This window comes from Neltuma alba, unplaced genomic scaffold, assembly GCF_004799145.2.
Source record: "Neltuma alba isolate B1F8T4 unplaced genomic scaffold, ASM479914v2 tig00001590_pilon, whole genome shotgun sequence".
NCBI classification, from domain to species: domain Eukaryota; kingdom Viridiplantae; phylum Streptophyta; class Magnoliopsida; order Fabales; family Fabaceae; genus Neltuma; species Neltuma alba.
Window position 1 is genome coordinate 29227 of NW_021632520.1, and position 19288 is coordinate 48514.

A 19288-nucleotide genomic window follows, 5' to 3' on the forward strand; every position below is an offset into this window, starting at 1 on the left:
TCTCGATAATGAAGTTAATATAGCAAGGTATAAGGCCGATTTTGCCAATAGAAAATTCTGTCCTGTGGTATCTGTTGATTTAGAGGGTCTGAAGAAAAATAAACAGATTGAGCTTGATTTAAGTGACCCACTGCAGCATTATTCGAATTGGTTAATTATTGGTGGTGAATACTGTCCCGAAGTGGTTAAAAGATTCTACTGTAATATGGAATCAGTAGAAAAATATGATGATAAAGACAATCTCATAGAAAATTGTCTGAAAGTTACACTGAGAGGAAGAGCTTTTAAAATAACCAGTGCCAAAATAAATGAGCTGCTAGGGACTCAAGATTTTGTGCGAGGTGGTGACATGAATGAAGTAAAGGCCTATAGAATCTTAATGCAGAACAGTGATTATCCCGGTGAGCTGAATTTCCCACCTAAGCAGATGTGTGACTTCTATAGGATCATTCATTACATCTATTCTAGGTGTATGGTAAACAAATCCGGTAGCTTCTCACATCTCACTCAGGATGATTATCTTCTACTAGCCCGGATTATTAGTGGGGAAAAGATTAATATTGGGGATCTTATTTACTCTGAGATGAAGGACTTTGTTCTTAATAAGTCCAGATCAACCCCAATCCCCTATCCTCAGTTGGCCACCTATTTCCTTCAGGCACATAACATTGCTCCTTTTGAGCCTGGGGAAATCAAGACTAAGGTTCCTGGTTTTGGCCTCACTCAACTCCACAAAATGAGGATTTCTGTTCCCTTTACACCATCACAGAAAGTATCTCAGAAGGATAAGGGAAAGCAACCTGCTGCTAGTACATCTCGGACCCAGGATGAAGCTGAATCCACTGCTGCCCCATCTCATACCCCTGGTCCATCTTTTATGGAGAGATCACTCAGGGAAATGTTTCAGGCTGAGCTTCGGGCTTTTGAGACCAGAGTCTACTCCACTGCCAGAGATTATGGGGAAGTTTCTGACCGGAAGTTTGATGGCATCTCTAAGATTCTGGATCTTCACCAACAAGCTATGGTGGTTTTGGAAAGAGAAGTCACCGAGAGGTTTAATTCTGTGGACAAGGAACTCCAAGAACTTAAAGGCTTAGTTACCTCTCTCTGCCAGCACTTCACTCCACCTAGCACAAGCTTCAGCTATGAGGATCTGCTCTTCCATCCTCCCTCTCCACCGCACCCTGAGCCTGCACCTCCTTCTTCTCCTTTACCCACTTCTCCTATTTCCACCACTTCTCCTTCTGTTCCATCTACTTCTACTTCTGTCCCTACGACTCTTGCTCTTATCACTGTACCCCAACCTGTTCACTCCCTCCATTTTCCATCTATTTCTCCACTTTTTCCTCTTCCTCCTCTCCCTATTTCCCTAACCATTCCCTCGGTTCCTACCCCTTCTGATGCTGACAAAAAGGGGGAGAAGAAAACTGATGATACTTCGTAGTTTATATGGCTTTATGAGTTGCTTTTTGTTATCTGACTTTATATGGCTTTGGTTCTATGTCATGACTTTATATTATCCTTTTGTTATCTCCTTTATGTATCTGGATAGTGTTTTTATCGATAATGTGTTCTTAATATTTATCTGCCCTTTTTCATGCTTTTTGAGAATATGAAACTGGTTGATGTTCTCTCTGATAAATGATTCATAACCTGTGTTTTGTCATCATCAAAAAGGGGGAGAATGTTAGGATTATAGTTTTGATGATAACAAGTCAGAATTTCAGGGTTAAGTATTTTGATCGATCAACTGATCGAGCAATCAGTTATCGCTAAGGTTTCAGATAAATGATCAAGTATAAATCGGGTCTATAGTAGTCTTTTTGATCGAAGAACTATTCGATGAATAAATTATCGATAAAGTGATCGGTAATCGCTAGCGTAAATATCACATAAGACTTTGGGAAATTATCGATAAGCTGATCGATAATATCAGGTAAACAATCGAGTTACTGATAAGAGACCCAAATCTGAAGTGTATTTATCGATCAAGTTATCGATAAATCAGTCATCAATAACGACTTCGATAAAAGGTAACACTCTCTACTTGTTCTGCACATTAGTTCTGTTACAAGTTTATCGATCATATTTTCGATCATCTATTTATCGATTACGTGCTCGAACTTTATGCTCTAACTCTCTGAATGCAGGTGATCAAATTCACTGATAGATCGATAACTTTATTGATCACAAAATTATCGATCACATGATCGATAATCAATGTCCTTATCTACTCTTACTCAATTTTGCTAAAGCTAAATTATCGATAACATTATCGATAACTTTAACTTATTTGCTCAACAAAAGTTTTCACATAACGTGATCGATAAAGAGTCTAAGAATTGACATATTCGCATTAAGTTATGGTGAACGAATGTTCGATCAAGTTATCGATCACTGGTTTTTCGATAATATGATCGATCATCCAATTCCATGAAAATCATGTTTTCACAAAAGGTGATCGATAACCAGTTTCCTTGCCTTAAAGGATTAATCTTCTCTTCATAATTTATTCGATCATTTGTTCGAATATTCATTGTTCGATTAAATGTTCGATCTTTTCAGATAGCCTGTGTTCTTCATTGAATATATACATACCCATGGTTTATCGATAACATTATGCATTATATATTTATCGATAAGATGTTCGATCATCAATGACTGAAGCTTCATTTCAATAACATTTAAATTATCGATAATCTGTTTGATCAATTATGTGATCGATCACTTATTCGATCATGCAATAATTTCCTCTTTCTATGATAATTCTTAAAGTCAATGATCCAACACTTGATCGATAATTTTAGTGATCTACTTCGAAAAGTCTTCATTCTGGTTATCGATAACTTGATCTATCATCAAGTAATCGATCACTTTTTCGATCAAACTAAACCAGAATGACATTTTGTTCTTCTTACTGATAAATGATTTCGGCACAAATCCTTGAATGATAGATTAGCTTTCTTTCTGTATTCAAGATTAAAGCACTCACCACAAAACTCTCACTTGTTCTAAGTTTGAAATATGCAGATTAATGAAAACGAGTGCAACGGCTCTTCAACGGGATTACGTAGACTGCGACCTACAGTGTCAGAAACTCAGACGCATTAATGGCGGAGTTGTTAAAACCAGTGAAACACGCAAACGAAGTCACAACGGCTAGAAGCCCTTCCGTCTAACGGCTATTTAACGATATCAACTATAAAAGGCGCGAAGAGGCATTAATGAAGGAATTGAATACCTGAACTACCACCTGCGATTATTTAGTTACACATTCAATACTCTGTTTTTCACTTTACTACTGAGCATCAGTGTTTATCATTGAATTCACTCTGTAAGAGAGCCATTCACTACTCTTATTAAAAACTTGAGAGACACTCAAGAGTGTGGACTCTTGAGAGGGGTTGTATCCTTACGGGAGTAAGGGGGAGTGATTGAGCGATTCAATTACTGTACCGAGGCACCAAGAGCCCTGTCGATCTTGGAAGATAGTGAAATACTCAGAGGTGTTCTGGGGACTGGAAGTAGGTCACGTGGATTAGACCGAACCAGTATAAATCTTGTGTCTCCTCTCTGTGGTTAAAATTCTCCTTACTCTGACTCTCTGTTTTTATTCAATACTTGCACGCTTTTAGTTTTAAATTTTTGTAACTCACCCAATTCACCCCCCTCTTGGGTGAGATTGTTTCTAACATACATGAAACCCACAATAAATATTTAATAATGTGAAAGCTATATATGTGTGTATCTATCTATCTATAAGACTAAACATACGGTCTGTTTGTTTGGATTCCTACTAAAACCCTGATTGCATTTATATATCTTGCACGTTTAGACATAACATTTTATCCTGAAATATGATTGTTTATGGAAGCCTTCCGTTCCTTACTTTATTGGAAGCAATACATCCACCTGAAACCTAATCAGTAATAAGGAATATCCTTTTTCGTGATCAATATTTCATTCTATTTTATAGTATTGTATCATTTCATTCCATTTCCATTCCTATCCTTTTTCTTTGAACCAAACGGGCCGTTAGTCTATTGTTATGCTTGAATGGCGAAGTCTCTCTACCTCACACTCTATAAATATATGCTTTTGTTAAGGAAGACATGTTCTACTGAACTATTATTCTCTCTTGTAAATGAGCTAAACTAAAGCATGGAGATGAAAATGGAGGAGATGTTAGTGGCCAGCTGGTATAATATGCATTCATCAGTGCCACCATCTCACGTTCATCCACCCGAAAGCCGGCCCGGCGAGCTCCTTGTGGCTTCAAGCAAGTCAATCCCTGTCATTGATCTTGGACGATGTGATCATCCTCCTCATGATACCTTATCGCTCATTATGAAAGCATTCCAAGAATATGGTTTCTTCCAGGTTCAATTTGATTCAGATTTTCCATTTTCTATATATATTTTCATTCTTTTATCAGCTAACTTCATTTGTTTCTTTGACAACGCCGTTAGATTTTTTATGATTTCTAAGAATTGTAAGGCTCGTGCAGGTAGGTGTTGTTTTAAATTTGAATTCCTTGAAGTAATGAATACTAAGTGCACGCTTTGATTTTGTGTCAGAAATATATATATGTATACATAATAATATTTATAAAGAATACTGCGAAGTAGGTGATCAACCATGGAGTTTCTGAGGAATTAACGGAGGATACGCTGAACATTTTCAAAGAATTCCATGGTATGCCTCCGAAAGAAAAGATGGCTGAAAGTTCAAAAAGTCCAAATGGAATCTGTAAGCTGTACACAAGCTCTGAGGTCTACAAAAAAGATGCTTATCAATATTGGAGAGATACGATGAGACACCCTTGTCCTCCTTCTGGAGAATACATGGAATTTTGGCCCCAGAAACTAGTAAGATACAGGTAAAGTTCACAGATCTTCGTTTGCGTGATGTTTTTTTAAGTAAAATTTGTCTCTTGAATCTTCAAAATTTGACAGTAATAAATTCCTTAAATCATTAATACTCTTTATCATTGATTAGTCCATCATAGAATGAAGGAAGAAATTGACTCCACAATTATTTTTGTCTTCTCTGTATAAGTAGTACGATATATGCAAATTAGAATTACTACATACATACTCATCTGGTCATATTTATAAGTCACTTCTAACATGTTTTACACAGACCAAAAAAAACCTTAAACTTCATTAACTTTCATTTAAAATTCAGCAACTTTTCAACTTTATCCCTATTTAATATACATTATACCTCATATAAACTAAGTCAACACAATAATAAGTGAAAGATAAAATTGCACATTCATATGAAAAATTTCTCTCAATACCCTATAAATAGGACTAAAAAATGTCTTCTCTCTCTGCCTTATAAATAGGACCAGAGGAGTATAACGTTGGTCTAACAATGGATTGCTTATTTGTTTTTTTAGTTTCTTGTTAGAGAAATTGTTGGGGAATACACAAAAGAACTGAGAAAATTGGGAGTAAGGATTTTGAAGATGCTTGCTGAAGGGTTAGGAATGAAGGAAGATTATTTCTGCGGAGAACTGAGTGGAAATCCTGTAATTGTATCTAATCACTATCCGCCATGTCCACAGCCAAATTTAACGTTGGGATCAGGGAAACACAAAGATCCAACTCTTATTACAATTCTTCTCCAACCAAGAGGAATTAATGCACTTCAAGTGCTCAAAGATGGCCAATGGATTGGTGTTGACCCAATTCCCAATGCCTCTGTGGTCAACATAGGCCTTCTCTTGCAGCTATAGAGTAATACATATACATGCTTCTCTTTCTTTGGGGTGTGTCTATATAGGCATCTTTAATCATGCTTTCAAAATATACCGGTCGTTAGTAATAGTTATTATACTCATATAACATACTCATTCAAACTTAAATATACGACCTAGTTGATTAATAATTGGAAAAATTAATTATTATTCACTATTGTATAAAAATGTGTCATTTGCTAAATGTGGGAGGCAAAAAGAGTAATAAAAATATTAAATAGAAATAAAAAGATTGCAATCCTATATTTAAGATCAAAATAAATTTGGGAAAATTTCATTCAAGGACTGTTGAAGGCAATTAATTTCTAAGAGCCCCCAAAACAACATGAAAAGCCACTGTAGGACCATATGAATCTCAATATGTATTTTTGTAATCGTTCGTGAAGTGGCTATGACAACCAGTGAGTTGAAATCTATTTTGTATAGTGCTATGAATAGATGGAGAATTTCATGATGGTACTTGGAGGTAAACTGCCCTAAGTACTGAACTGAAACTAACTAGCAACTATATAAATGTATGAACAAATTAATCGACTTGCAATTGGCGTAGTTTTATTGTTAATGTATGTATCCTTATTGCAAAGTTCCTAATTCTACTTGTGAACAGTCGCTCCCAGACTTGTGAATTGATGTATTCAACTTTTTAAATGAAATAAATCTACTTGTAAAAGGACATATTTCTATTGTTAACGAGTGTATCCGTGTTGCAAACTTCCTAATTTCACTTGTGAACCCTCACTCCCAGACTTGTGATAAACTTTTTCAATTGAACCAGCTTACTTGCAAATGGATGTGTTATTCTTATTAATATACATATCCTATCTGCAAATTTCCTAATTTCAATTGCAAATGATCCCTCATAGACTTGTGAATAATTATGTTCAACTTCTTGAATTTGACTAGCTAACTTATAAATGGGCAAATTCTTGCTGTTAATATATTTATCCTTCTTGCAAATTACCTGACTCTAGTTGCAAATAGTCCCTCCCAGACATGAATTATCGTGTCCAACTTCTAGAATTCAACTAGATCACTTGCAAATAGACGGGTTATTGTTGTTAACATGCATATTCGTATTGCAAATTGCCTAATTCCACTTGTGATTAGTGCTCCTCAAATTTGTGAATAATCATGTATGACTTTTTTAGTTATATTAGTCCATTTGTAAATGGACGAGTTTTTCTTCTGAATCAATGTATCTTTATTGCAAATTTCCTAATTCTAATTGCCAATATGACAGCCAAATACCCATGACATCAAAGTGTTAATCAACGTATCCTTATTGCAAATTTTCTAATTCGAGTTGTCAATAGTACATCACATACTCGCAAGTTAGTGGGGAAAGACAACAAATTGTAATTAATTGACATGTAACCTACTCATAGTATATTCCCTAAAACGGAAATTGTGCAAATTCTCCATACACAAATTTTAACACATTCTAAAATAGCTTAAATTACATTTGAAATAAAAATATAATAATTGCTATGTCATTGGTTTGTTTTTTGTTGTCTTTATCTGTTGAAGTAGTTTCGCAATAGCAGCTGATTGCGTATTTCTTTTATGAGTAACGAGCCACCACAACTCAGACTTTAGTGAAGTGTATTATTCCTGTGACATAACAATAAGTACCGTCAATAGATTGACATAAGTGCATCAATGAAAACTCAAAATAATGAATGAATTCATGAGCAATAGAAAATGAGTATCACACAAGGGATATTGTGATTAGTGCTCCCCAGGCAATTTGCAAGAAGGATAAGTATATTAGCAGCAAGAATTTGCCCATTTATAAGTGAGCTAGTCAAATTCAAGAAGTTGAACATAATTATTCACAAGTCTGGGAGGGATCATTTGTAATTGAAATTAGGAAATTTGCAAATAGGATATGTATATTAATAAGAATAACACATCCATTTGCAAGTGAGCTGGCTCAATTGAAAAAGTTTATCACAGGTCTGGGAGTGAGGGTTCACAAGTGAAATTAGAAAATTTACAACACGGATACACTCGTTAATAATAGAAATACATCCTTTTACAAGTAGATTTATTTCATTCAAAAAGTTGGACACATCAATTCACAAGTCCGGGAGTGACTGTTTACAAGTAAAATTAGGAACTTTGCAATAAGGATATATACATTAACAATAAAAATACATACATTTGCAAGTCAATTAATTTGTTTATACATTTATATAGTTGCTAGCTAGTTTCAGTTCAGTACTTGGGGCAGTTTACCTCCAAGTACCATCATGAAATTCTCCATCTATTCATAGCATTATATAAAATAGATTTCAACTCACGGGTTGTCATAGCCACTTCACGAACCATTCCAAAAATACATATTGAGGTTCATATATACACAAAAATAGCTATATATTAAAACAAAAACAAACTATATTCAGCAATAAAGTCATGTAGAGTTCGCGTTCCTGCAAGTTTTTCTAGTTTAACTAGCTTCATATCTATACAAAAGGCTCTCGTCCAACACTTGCAGGGGCAATGATGGAGGCTCTTGTTGCTGGAGTAGGGTCAACGACGAAGGCTCTCCTCAGCAGAGCAATGACGATGGCAAAGTCTCTCCTTACCACAACAATAGCGATGGCGAAGTGAATGATCTCCTTCAATGCATGAACTAGATTTTTTAGAGACTGAGCGAGAGAGGCTTCAAATATCAGGAGTTGAGAGAGAGAGAGAGAGAGAAGACTTCAAATTTTAGAGTAATAGTTTGAGGAGCAACACTGTCTTTTTGGTTTTGAAGTTAATTTCAATTTGCCCCCATGGTCCTGCAGTGGCTTTTCAGATTGTTTTGGGGGCTCTTGGAAATTAATTGCTTTCAGCGGTCCTTGAAATGAAATTTTCCCAATAAATTTTTCATCAGCTAGGTTTATGTTTAAGATAATGAAATAATTAGGGTGATCAGTACAAACTACCCAATATTGCACTTTAAAAGCTTCTGAAATACTGCCTCTGGTCCTAATTATAAGAGCTAGTTGACTAATTTAAGGAGATTAAGGAAATAAGTTAAGTTAGTTATTTGGAATAAATATGTATTATCTTTCCTAAAATATCCTCGTTAATTAAGTGTATTGGTTAGAATTATCATTATTAAAAGGACCATCTTGAAAAAAAAAGATAAATATGAGAGACAAAATGGATTGGGGTCTTATATTTAGGATCAAAATAAAAGTCAAACGAGATATTATATTAAGGACTATAGGTAGTATGTGGCAGCTTATATTCTTTTATATTTCATGCTAATCTTGATGCTTAAAGTTTAAATAATAATTTAAAAACTCATGATCATGAAATTGATTGATAGAGACATTAATTCATAGTTTATTAATATATAGTCACACTCCAATTTTAATTGTACATGACAAATTCAATTATTTATAAATTAAGTAAAATTATTTTTGTGAATTCTTAATCGTAAATATTTATATTTTTGTAAATTCTTAATCGTAAATATTTATTAACCTTTGACTAGTTCAATCGATTTCATAATTTCAAGGGAGAATTACAATGAGGTCTCAAGTAAGGAAAACAATTGAAAAACTAGTCCAAGAGGTTGTCATTTTCATTATAGAACTTGTCATTATAGGCTGTTGAGATTGCTATTGGGACTTTTTAGTAATTATTTCTCTTTCATGAGACTTGATTGTAATTCCCCCTAATTTTAATTTTATATACCGTGACACGTCATTCAGCATATTTACCATCACAAACATTCATTTGTTTACAGATAAAACCTTGCGTGAAGCATAAGATTTCCAAAAACAATTATTGATGCCTATCAGCTTGATGTGACTTTGAATCATACTACTAATGCATTGATATATAAAATCTATTTTTTTAATTAATTAATTTTTTCTTGATTTTTTTTAACCAGAAGTTAATTTTTTGTTGATGAACTATCACCCGTAGGTGCAACTCATTTCATACATGTTTTTGGTAAAATACACATATCCGTACTAATTACCATATTAGAAATAGATTTAATAAAAACAACATATGGAAAACAGAAAACCATGGCTTACTTTGAACGGGGGCAAAAAAAAAAAAAAGACACATTTAGCCACAGCTTTGGGATCTCATGTGAAAGGCCTTTTTTCCCCGCTCAGTTAACGTTCTGCATTTTCTCTCTAAATTCTATAAAACAATTTTATAATAATAAAAACTGCTCTTTTTTTTTCTGTCTTTGAAACTGTTGTCTGTCTCTTATAGTACTAATGTGGGAGGCAGCTAGAATTGTTTCCAAACTAAAAAGCCTTAATAATTTTTTTGGGCATTGAAATATATATATGTATATATATAGTAAGTTTTATTTATTATGATGAATTAAATTGAATAATTTGTTATATATGTGACTAATTCAGATGATTAGTAATGGAAGGCTGATTGGCGCTGAACACAGAGCGGTGACGAACGCGAACACAGCGAGGACAACAGTGGCATATTTCATAAACCCAAAAAATGAATGCGTCATGGAACCTCACATTTCTATGATCACTTCAAGCTCTCCTCCCTTGTACAAACCCATTTCATATTCTGAGTTTCGTAGAAATTTCTTCACAAAGGGTTCCCCCATTGAGGCAGATTTACTACTTCTCCGCTCATAAATATAAAACCTATTTGAACTACAAAAGGGTTCCTTATATTTAGAATCGGAGGAGTATTTTTTTTAGTCCTTAAAACTAATCACTAATCCCTTAGGACTATTTTAATTTCACTTGCACTTTAATTCTATATACATAGCTGTTTGAGAAAAAAAAAGATATCTATAATATTTAAAATTCGGTTAACATGTACTACTATATGTCATGTTAGTCCTAATAAGGTTTCATGTAATGTAATGTTATTGTATGTTGTGAGCAGTTGACTACTTGATGTGCACTATCGCTCATACACCCCGAATAAAATGCTAGACTAACCCTATACCATAGGGACAACTTAAGTCGTATTCCTCCTAGGGGACAAATGCTAATTCCACTCAGTAATTACTTAGACAATGGAGCACAAGTAAAGCAATGGTTAATCGGCAACATGAGACTATTACCCAACACAATTGAGTTTCATTAATGAAAATGAGTGATTAATGAGAGTATGTATACAATGATGACCGCGTGTTCCTTGGTGGATGACTCCACTAGTCTCCCTTGCGCCTGTTAGTTGAGTTATTGTCTTTATTAGGTCAATAAGCCCTTAGAGATCCTCTATGTGAATGCTACCAACACCCTAACACCACCAAATACCAAAGGTTATACTTAGGACATGAATTTCGTTTGCGAATACCTAACTTGTACTGAACAAACATTATATCAATCTCTATTTTGATTAGTCACTAACCAAGCACACTAACCGCAATAGGGGAGATATGAGATGTGGAGTGATCAATGATTGACTAAGACGCAATCCCTAGTCCCTGAATAGTAAAGGGTAAAATCATCCATGAAGTAGCTTTCCCTCTGAAGTAGAAATCTCTTTCCTTTAATGAAGGGAAAAGGAATCACAATTCCATGGCATAGAATTCCCTTGTAAAAGCTTCTCCTTCCAAACTCACCTATAAAAGCAATTAAAATAGCGCCAAGGCCAGTCCAAGGAGTCAAATTATTTGATAAAGTCACAAGTAAGCACATAAGTCATAAAAATGATTTCGCTACCAATTATACACATTCATCCCAAATTAAGCCCAATTAATCAATTAAAGATGCTAAAAGCCTAGGACTAAAAAAGAAAATATATAGAAATAATGAGCTCTATCAAGTCCCCCATAGTTAAGCTTTTGTACTTCTGCTAGGCAAAATCAATCCAAGTCAAAATAAGAGAGAAATGAGTCTGCAGTGCCAAGTTTCAAGAATCACATTTACAACAATGACTCTTTGCTTGTGTTAACTCCATATGATAGTTTCATATGCTAAAAGAACTAGACGATGGTGTAATGCTTGATCAAAATGAGTGCAAGCAGGAAGCCACCCAATGGAGATATTGAAAATGATGGAAGTAATGGTGAAAATGGAAGTTACATTGGAGATGAAAGAAGATGATGAACGAAGGTGAATGGTGAGTGGAGAATGGAGAGAAGTCAATAGGCAACGTGTGGTGAAGTGTGGAGGCTGAACTATGTGGGATTATATGAAGAATCTGCTTCCCTAACTAGCCAAAACGCAGATTTTTTTGAATTTAGTCCTGAATTGTCATTTTCAAAATTGGGGAACTGTTTTGTCATTAATACTACTCCTTCAGCAAGACTAACTTTGGTCCTTAATTATCATTAAGTTTGATCTCAATCATTTGTTGTTTTCAGTTTTTAATTCCAATTTTTCCCAAGTGACCTGTAAAACAAATTAAGGTGATGTAATACCATATAGTGCAAAAATCAATTAAATAAAAGTACTCACAAAAAATGGCAATTTTACCCTTTTTAGGGTTATTTTAATTTAATAGTCTTTAATTCAAAATCATCATAAAATAAGCAATAATGGCCCAAATAACTAATTAAAGGACCTTGAAATGATATGGAATAACATGATAGAAATGAGTTTGATTACTTGGCAGAATCCAACGTAGAAAAATGACAAGCCATGTGGTAGGGGCTTCTAAATAAAACTAAGCTAAATACAATACAATGACACTAACCCAAGTTAATTCTCCACATGGAGCCTATACTTAATCATAGTAATCAAGTGCAAATAACAAATTAATCAATGAGTGTAGAAGTTTGTTTATCTAGTCAACTAGTTGACTACTTGTTTACGAATTTTCTCATAATAGAAATGAATGGACAAAGTAAATGTATTTTAATACAATGAATAAATGTTCTAAGTAATTGAGTGCACTGACCATCCTAGTCCACTTCATACTACTACAGATTTTCAAATATATATCGCTAGATAGGTGATAGTTAAATGAAAAATGTTCACCTATCATAAAGCAGATCGCGCTAAACAATACATGACAGTTACTCTTGTAACCATCACGTATTTAATTCCAATAGATGATGATTGTTTTCTCCAACCATCTTATTTTTTGGTCACTAATAAAATACTCCCTCTTATCCTTTTTATAATAGCTCAATAACCAAATTATGCGGTTTAAGAATATAGTTAAAATTAGTTGAAAATAATAAATATGTAAAAATTGAACTTTTTTTTCCTAATCATGCCCTTATTTAATAAGAGGACAAATAAAGGTGGCCATTAAAATGAGTAATTAAGGCTGAGAGAGAATACAGTATGGGAAAAATGAAAAGAGAGAAAATGATTAATGAGAGAGAATAAACCATTAAAATACGTGAAGGGAAATAAAGGCTCCAAAATTGCAGGTGCAAAAAAAGGCGGGCATTTGAACTGAAACTTCTCTTCCATTGCCTATTGAAAAAACAAGACAACTTTTCTCATTTAACTCACATGTGCAGGGAAGAGAGAAGACACGTTTCAGGTGGCCATCAACAATAAATGCGCATGCCTATTGATATAGACTTAAACATTGATGTTACTTGCTTAGAGTCAGAACGTAGAAAACAACAATAGTGGAGAAAATACGGTCCATGTTTTCTCAAATGATGCCGTTAATGGCATTATTACATTAGATTTAAACCAACCTCCATGCATCGATGATGAAGATGAGCCATACACTTCATCCCGTCAGTTTTATTATGATCAGCTTTTTTGTCTTCTGAACACATTGCTCTATTTTTTTTATTTTATTGATACATTACTCTGCTTTTCTGACATAATACTCTATGAATTTGCTTCTTTTTGCCTATAAGATATGACCTAGAATATGAAGAAGGGTCGTACTTGGCATAACAATACCCCCATTGTGAAGAAGATGAAGAGGTCTCATATGAAGAAGATACCGATATTGAAAATCAGACTGTTCCACTTCATTTGGACGACTTCTTTTTTCTGACTTTATTTTACAAATTAAATTTCATGCTTTGACCTAGATACCATGTGTTTGACTATTAAAAAGAAATTGAAAATCATCATAAAGTGTAGCTTTGTTATGAGTAACAAGGAATCGATCAAGTTTATAGAAAAGTAGGTGTTGGATGTTATTCATGATACTGCTATTAATAGTTATTCTTGCAAATAACTAAATAATGCCATTAGTTTTATCTATTATTGTCTCTATTCTTTTTTCATTTTTTGAAAGTTGATGGTTCATGTTTGATTTCTCATGTTATTAAATTCATTTGTTGCATTCAAGCACTTTATCATGACTTTGTTTTTTTTTTTTTTTTCAAAATTTGTGCTGTGTGCAGATTTTTTTTGACTCTAAACCAAGTTCTAGAAAATGTGGTTTCCTAACAAATGAATAAAGAAGAGCAATATCTCATTTGTTGTTGGACTCAAGTCATGAAGGTAAACTTAAGCTAGGGGTAACAGCAAGAGTAGGTATATTATATGGTGTTAATGATTCTATGATTGAGTACATTTTGTAACACCTTAACTTTGTACCTAATAGCGCATCAAATGGAATTTGACCACAAGATTAGAAAATCAAACTTTTAAAAATTTTGTTCCTAGGTTACTATTCATAGCAACCTTTAGAAATTTGGTCAAATTCAAAAAATCATAACTAATTACAAAAAAATCAAAACGTAGTGGTTCCAAGTTTTATTTGAAGTTTTATTAATTTTCTGGGTAGAAAAAATACTCATTGGTCTCATTACCTTACCATTATGTTCTAGTTTTAAGTCAAAGTGGTACTGTTCATTTGGTCATTTTTCAATTTTTTAGAATTTATGCCTAACTTTGGATAGACATAATTTTTTTTTTGGTAAGAAACTCCAATTTTACAAATTACTACTTATTTTAAAGGTTAAAATGAGATATGCTATCTTTCCAAAATTCGTGATCAAAGTCCACCACTTGCCCAGATTCACATGGTGACCAAATTAGACCCTTAACAAGTCATTTTTATTCCCTTATTATGCCATTTCTTGGGGATTCTTGCTTTTCTCAGAATCATATAATCATAGCCCAAACAGAATGGCATATAAGCATCACTTAGCTATAGTTTGCATCACTTTAGAGCCATTAGGTCATTCATATATAGTCATTTACAATTTATGCAAAATATATCAATGTACGTTTCATGCATCATTATATTCATTATGCACATCTCTTGCATATCATCTAATCATCATGCCATGGAAAGGGAGCATGCCATCATACTACTCTATTTCACAACTCAACTATGCATATTCCCAAAGTATCAGATGCAAGGAGTTTTATACATCATAACACACCTAACTCAACCACCTCGTGGCACAACATAAGTAGCAAACAACACACAAAACAAGTTAACATTAAGTTATAGGTTCTTGCTACTTCTTTCAAGCTTTAACCTTTACTTCCCTTCCTTGCTTTTAGAGTTCTCCTCTTCCAAATGCCAATTTTCTATAAAGCATTCAAGAGGGCATTCTCATAAACTTAACAATTTCATCAACACTTTAACCTAAAACCCTAACCTTTTAACTTTTACTTTAGGGTTTTAGTATTATCTTTTTTAACTTAACTTCCAGATGATTTTCCTATATGATTTTTCATGTAGAATTCATATATGAACTTAGATTTATGAAAATCAAACTCCTTCCTCCATTTCTAACTTTGGCCTAGAGGTATGTCTTGGAATTCAAAAATTCTATTTTCAATTTTAATGCTTCTAAACACATGTTCTTCGTATATCCCTACCTAATTTCACCTTCTAATCTCATTGAAAGCATCAAATTAGTAAAAATCAAACCCTATATCAAGAAACCAGGTTTGGCCAAAATGTAACCCTAGGTTTCACAAGTTCGAATTCTTCCAAAAACAAGGTCTAAACACCATTTTCCAACCATTTCTATCTCCTAATCCATATATAAGCTTTAAACCATTCATATCTCATCTTGCATCAAATTGGAAAGCACCAAACCCTAGGGTTTCTAACCTTTAACTTCCGTCAAAATCATGTTTAAAACCATCAATCCATAAAGCATCATAAACTAGAAGGAAATCCATGCTCTTAGCTTGATTTAACACTTGATTTCACCTAGGCTTTCTTGATCTTCTCTTTCTTCTTCTTCTTCTCCCTCACTTGGTCAAATTTCTTTCCTCCCTTTGCTCTTGAATGTTGCTGAAATTTTGGCCATGAAAGAGGGGGTAGGGTATTTATAGACTAGCTCAAATTTACCTTATGGTAATCCTTAAAATCTACCATTTATCTTTACCATGCATACTTGTCTTGATCTTGCTTTACTCCCCTTGTGATTTTGCTATATTAACCTACTTAGGTGTCCTCTTCATTCAATTGCAATGCCACCTCAAGGGACACCTCATGTGCCACCAATTACACATGTAGAAAAAATAGTAATTTTTTATTAAATAATTACATTCTTTCAAACTTAACCCTTAACAAAATGTATTATTCCATTCATGTCCTCCCTTTCATTTTTGGTTCCATTTCATGTAGAAAAATGGAGAAAAATTTTTGTCCCACTAAGCTTGTGATTCTTACACAACATAATCTCACAATATCGGTTAAATTGGTCTTAGATCCTATTAAATCTTGTCCTTGTAAAAATGTATTGCTTTGTGCCAATAACTTCCTTTTGATGAGGAGAGATTTTTCTATTTTTTTAAAATTTAATTTTGACCTATAACTCCTTCAATTTAATTTTTTTTAAAATCGGCCTTTTACTAATATAACTCCTCTTAAATAATTTAAAGCTAACTTCTGCATCTTCAGAGGCCAGGAATAATTTTAAAATTTATAATAACCTCTCAAATAATTTTTCACGTTTTTCCATAAATTATTGAGGCTTCTACATATTTTAAATAATTCATTTTGTCCAATTTTTCTTAATTAGCCAAAATTCCCTGAAATTACAAAAAAATTTAAAATAAATTATTTTAATGTTGTTTTCATCTTTCAAGCCTCAAAAACTGTCTTAGACATTTTAGTCTATTTTTCATAAATTTTGGGAAGTTTTAGGAATTTTGGGCATAATTTCTAATTTTGCCTTTCCTTGACTAGAACTTTTCAAAATGATAGTCTGGTCTTTGTCGGGGTTTTACTTCCAAAGTTGTTCTGTTTATGTTTCTACTACACTATTTGGCTCAGTCAATCATAATTTTCTCATTTTTTATGTTGTAATTAACAAGATATGACATTTCTTCCCCCCTAAAAATAAATTTCATCCTCAAAATTTAAAACACACCTTTATAAGAAAAGCTCTAGATATTTGCTTCTCATTTCATCTTCTATTTCCCATGTTGCCTTCCAGATCACCTTGACTAGTAGAATCATTTTATTCCATAATTTGTTTAATCTTTTCGTCTATGATCCATTCCAGTCATACCTCAAATGACATATTATCCTTCAACTCAATGTTATCATATTCGATAACACATGTAAGATCTAGTTGGTACTTCTTTAATTGGAAAACATGGAAGCCAATTGGTAAGCTATAGGTTTGAATTTTGAAAGGATCTAAAACGGTCTGATATACTTCGGAGTTAACTTTTGTGCCTTTAGGGATTGACCTACTCCAGTAGTCTTTGAGGAATACATGATCCCCATCTTAAACTCTAACGGCTTTCTTCTCATATCTGCATAGCTTTTCTATCTACTTTGTGCCGTGAGTAACTTTTATCTAATTATTTTGATCTGTTCTGAGGATTGATCCACTATTTTCAGACCATAAACTTTCCTTTCTGTCCAACATAATAGAGGCCTACACTTTCTCCCATACAGAGCTTCATAGGGAGCCATCTAGATATTGTAATAGTAACTGTTGTTATATGCAAACTCTACTAATGGCAGGTACTCATCCTAGTTTCCTTTAAAATCCAAGACGCATGCTGGCAACAAATCTTTTAGTGTATGGATCATTTGCTCTGTTTGCCCATCTGTTTATGAGTGATAAATCTTAAGGTAGTACCCATTGCCTCCTGCATGGCTTTTTAAAACTGAGAGATAAAACGAGCATCTCTGTTTGACACAATATTCTCTGACACCCCATGTAATCTAATAATTTCTTTCATATATAGCCTCGCTAGCTTTTCTGGAGGATACTTGACTTTCATTGCAAGGAAATGGGCTGACTTTGTTAACCAGTGTAATATTACATAAATGGCATTGTATCCTGATAAAGTGTGAGATAATCTTATAATAAAGTCCATGGAAATGCTGTCCCATTTCCATTCAGGGATATCTAGCGGTTACAGAGATCCCAAAGGTTTTTGGTGCTTAAATTTGGTCTTTTGGCACGTGAGGTATTTGGATACATACTCCGTAATGTCCTTCTTCATCTCAAGCCACCAAAACATTGTCCTTAGATCATGATACATTTTGGTCATTCCTGAATGAATTGTATACTTGCTTTTGTATGCCTCATCCAGAACCTTCTCTATGAGATCATTAACAAAAAGGACATGCATTTTTTCCTTAAAATTTAACACTCCTTTTGATAATATCTCGAGATCCCTCGTTTCTCCTCTTAACATCCTTTCTCATAGCTTTTCACTAACTGATCTTGTCTCTATGCTTCTTCGACCTGTTCTATTATAAAGTACCTACCTGTAGTGTTCTGGCTTCTTCTGTCATCAACTGCATTCGGTAGATAGGGACCCCAAGCTCTTACATCCTCTAGTAGCTCATGTTCTTTAATCATCAGTGATGTCTCCTGTACTACCTTTCTATGTAGCACATCGGCTATAATATTGGCTTTACCTGGATGGTACTTAATCTAGTAATCATAATCTTTTAATAGTTCCATCTATCTCCTTTATCTCATGTTTAGCTCTTTCTGATCCTGGAGGTATTTGAGACTCTTGCGATCATAGTATAGTTTGATAGTTACCCTGTATAAGTAATGCCTTCATAACTTTAAGGCATATATTGTCGCTGCCAGTTCCAGACCATGCATGGGATAATTCTCTTCATGCGACTTAAGCTACCGTGAGGCATAGGCGACTACTCCACCTTGTTGTATCAACACAAATATCAATCCTTGCTTACTAGCATGAGTATACATGACATAAGTTTGTGTAAGATCTGGGGTAATCAACATGAGAGTTGAAGTCAGCCTCTTTTTTAGCTCCTGGAAACTAGCCTCACAGTTCTCATCTCATATGAATGGTTGGTTCTTTCTGGTAAATCTGGTCAGTGGTTGGGCAACACGAGAAAAGTCTTGAATAAACCTCTGTTAACAGCCTACCAATCCCAAAAAACTTCTAATCTCTGTAACTGTCTTGGGCTGTTCCCTTTGCAATATGGTTTTTATTTTACTAGGATTGATGGCTACTCCTTCTCATAAGATTATGTGACTTAAAAATTTCATTTCATTCAACCAAAACTCATATTTACTGAGCTTAGCAAACAACTGTTACTCCTTCAAGGTACTTAGAACAATGCTCAGATGTCATTCATACTCCTCTGGATTTCTTAAAGAGCAAAAAACCAGTGCTACTACTCACTACATACAAAAATTTCCATTAATAAAAGATGTAAATCCATTAGAAAATAAAA

The 19288-nt window shown here is 33.9% G+C and overlaps 1 protein-coding gene across 1 annotated transcript; it reads left to right on the plus strand.

The window, feature by feature from the left end:
• Nucleotides 1-4161: 4161 nt before the first annotated feature.
• Nucleotides 4162-10386, plus strand: LOC114759380 (hyoscyamine 6-dioxygenase-like). The gene is made up of 4 exons (XM_028948547.1): nt 4162-4380; nt 4629-4879; nt 5416-5734; nt 10141-10386. Exons 1-4 carry the CDS (start codon nt 4162-4164, stop codon nt 10384-10386), a joined length of 1035 nt encoding a protein of 344 aa, XP_028804380.1.
• Nucleotides 10387-19288: the final 8902 nt, after the last annotated feature.

What these genes read in the sequence shown, in the direction of transcription:
- LOC114759380 (XM_028948547.1), top strand. Translation starts at nt 4,162, where the DNA reads ATGGAGATGAAAATGGAGGAGATGTTAGTGGCCAGCTGGTATAATATG. An exon ending in AAGAATATGGTTTCTTCCAG is followed by an intron (nt 4,381 to 4,628) that starts GTTCAATTTGAT and finishes ACTGCGAAGTAG; the next exon opens with GTGATCAACCATGGAGTTTC. An exon ending in CAGAAACTAGTAAGATACAG is followed by an intron (nt 4,880 to 5,415) that starts GTAAAGTTCACA and finishes GTTTCTTGTTAG; the next exon opens with AGAAATTGTTGGGGAATACA.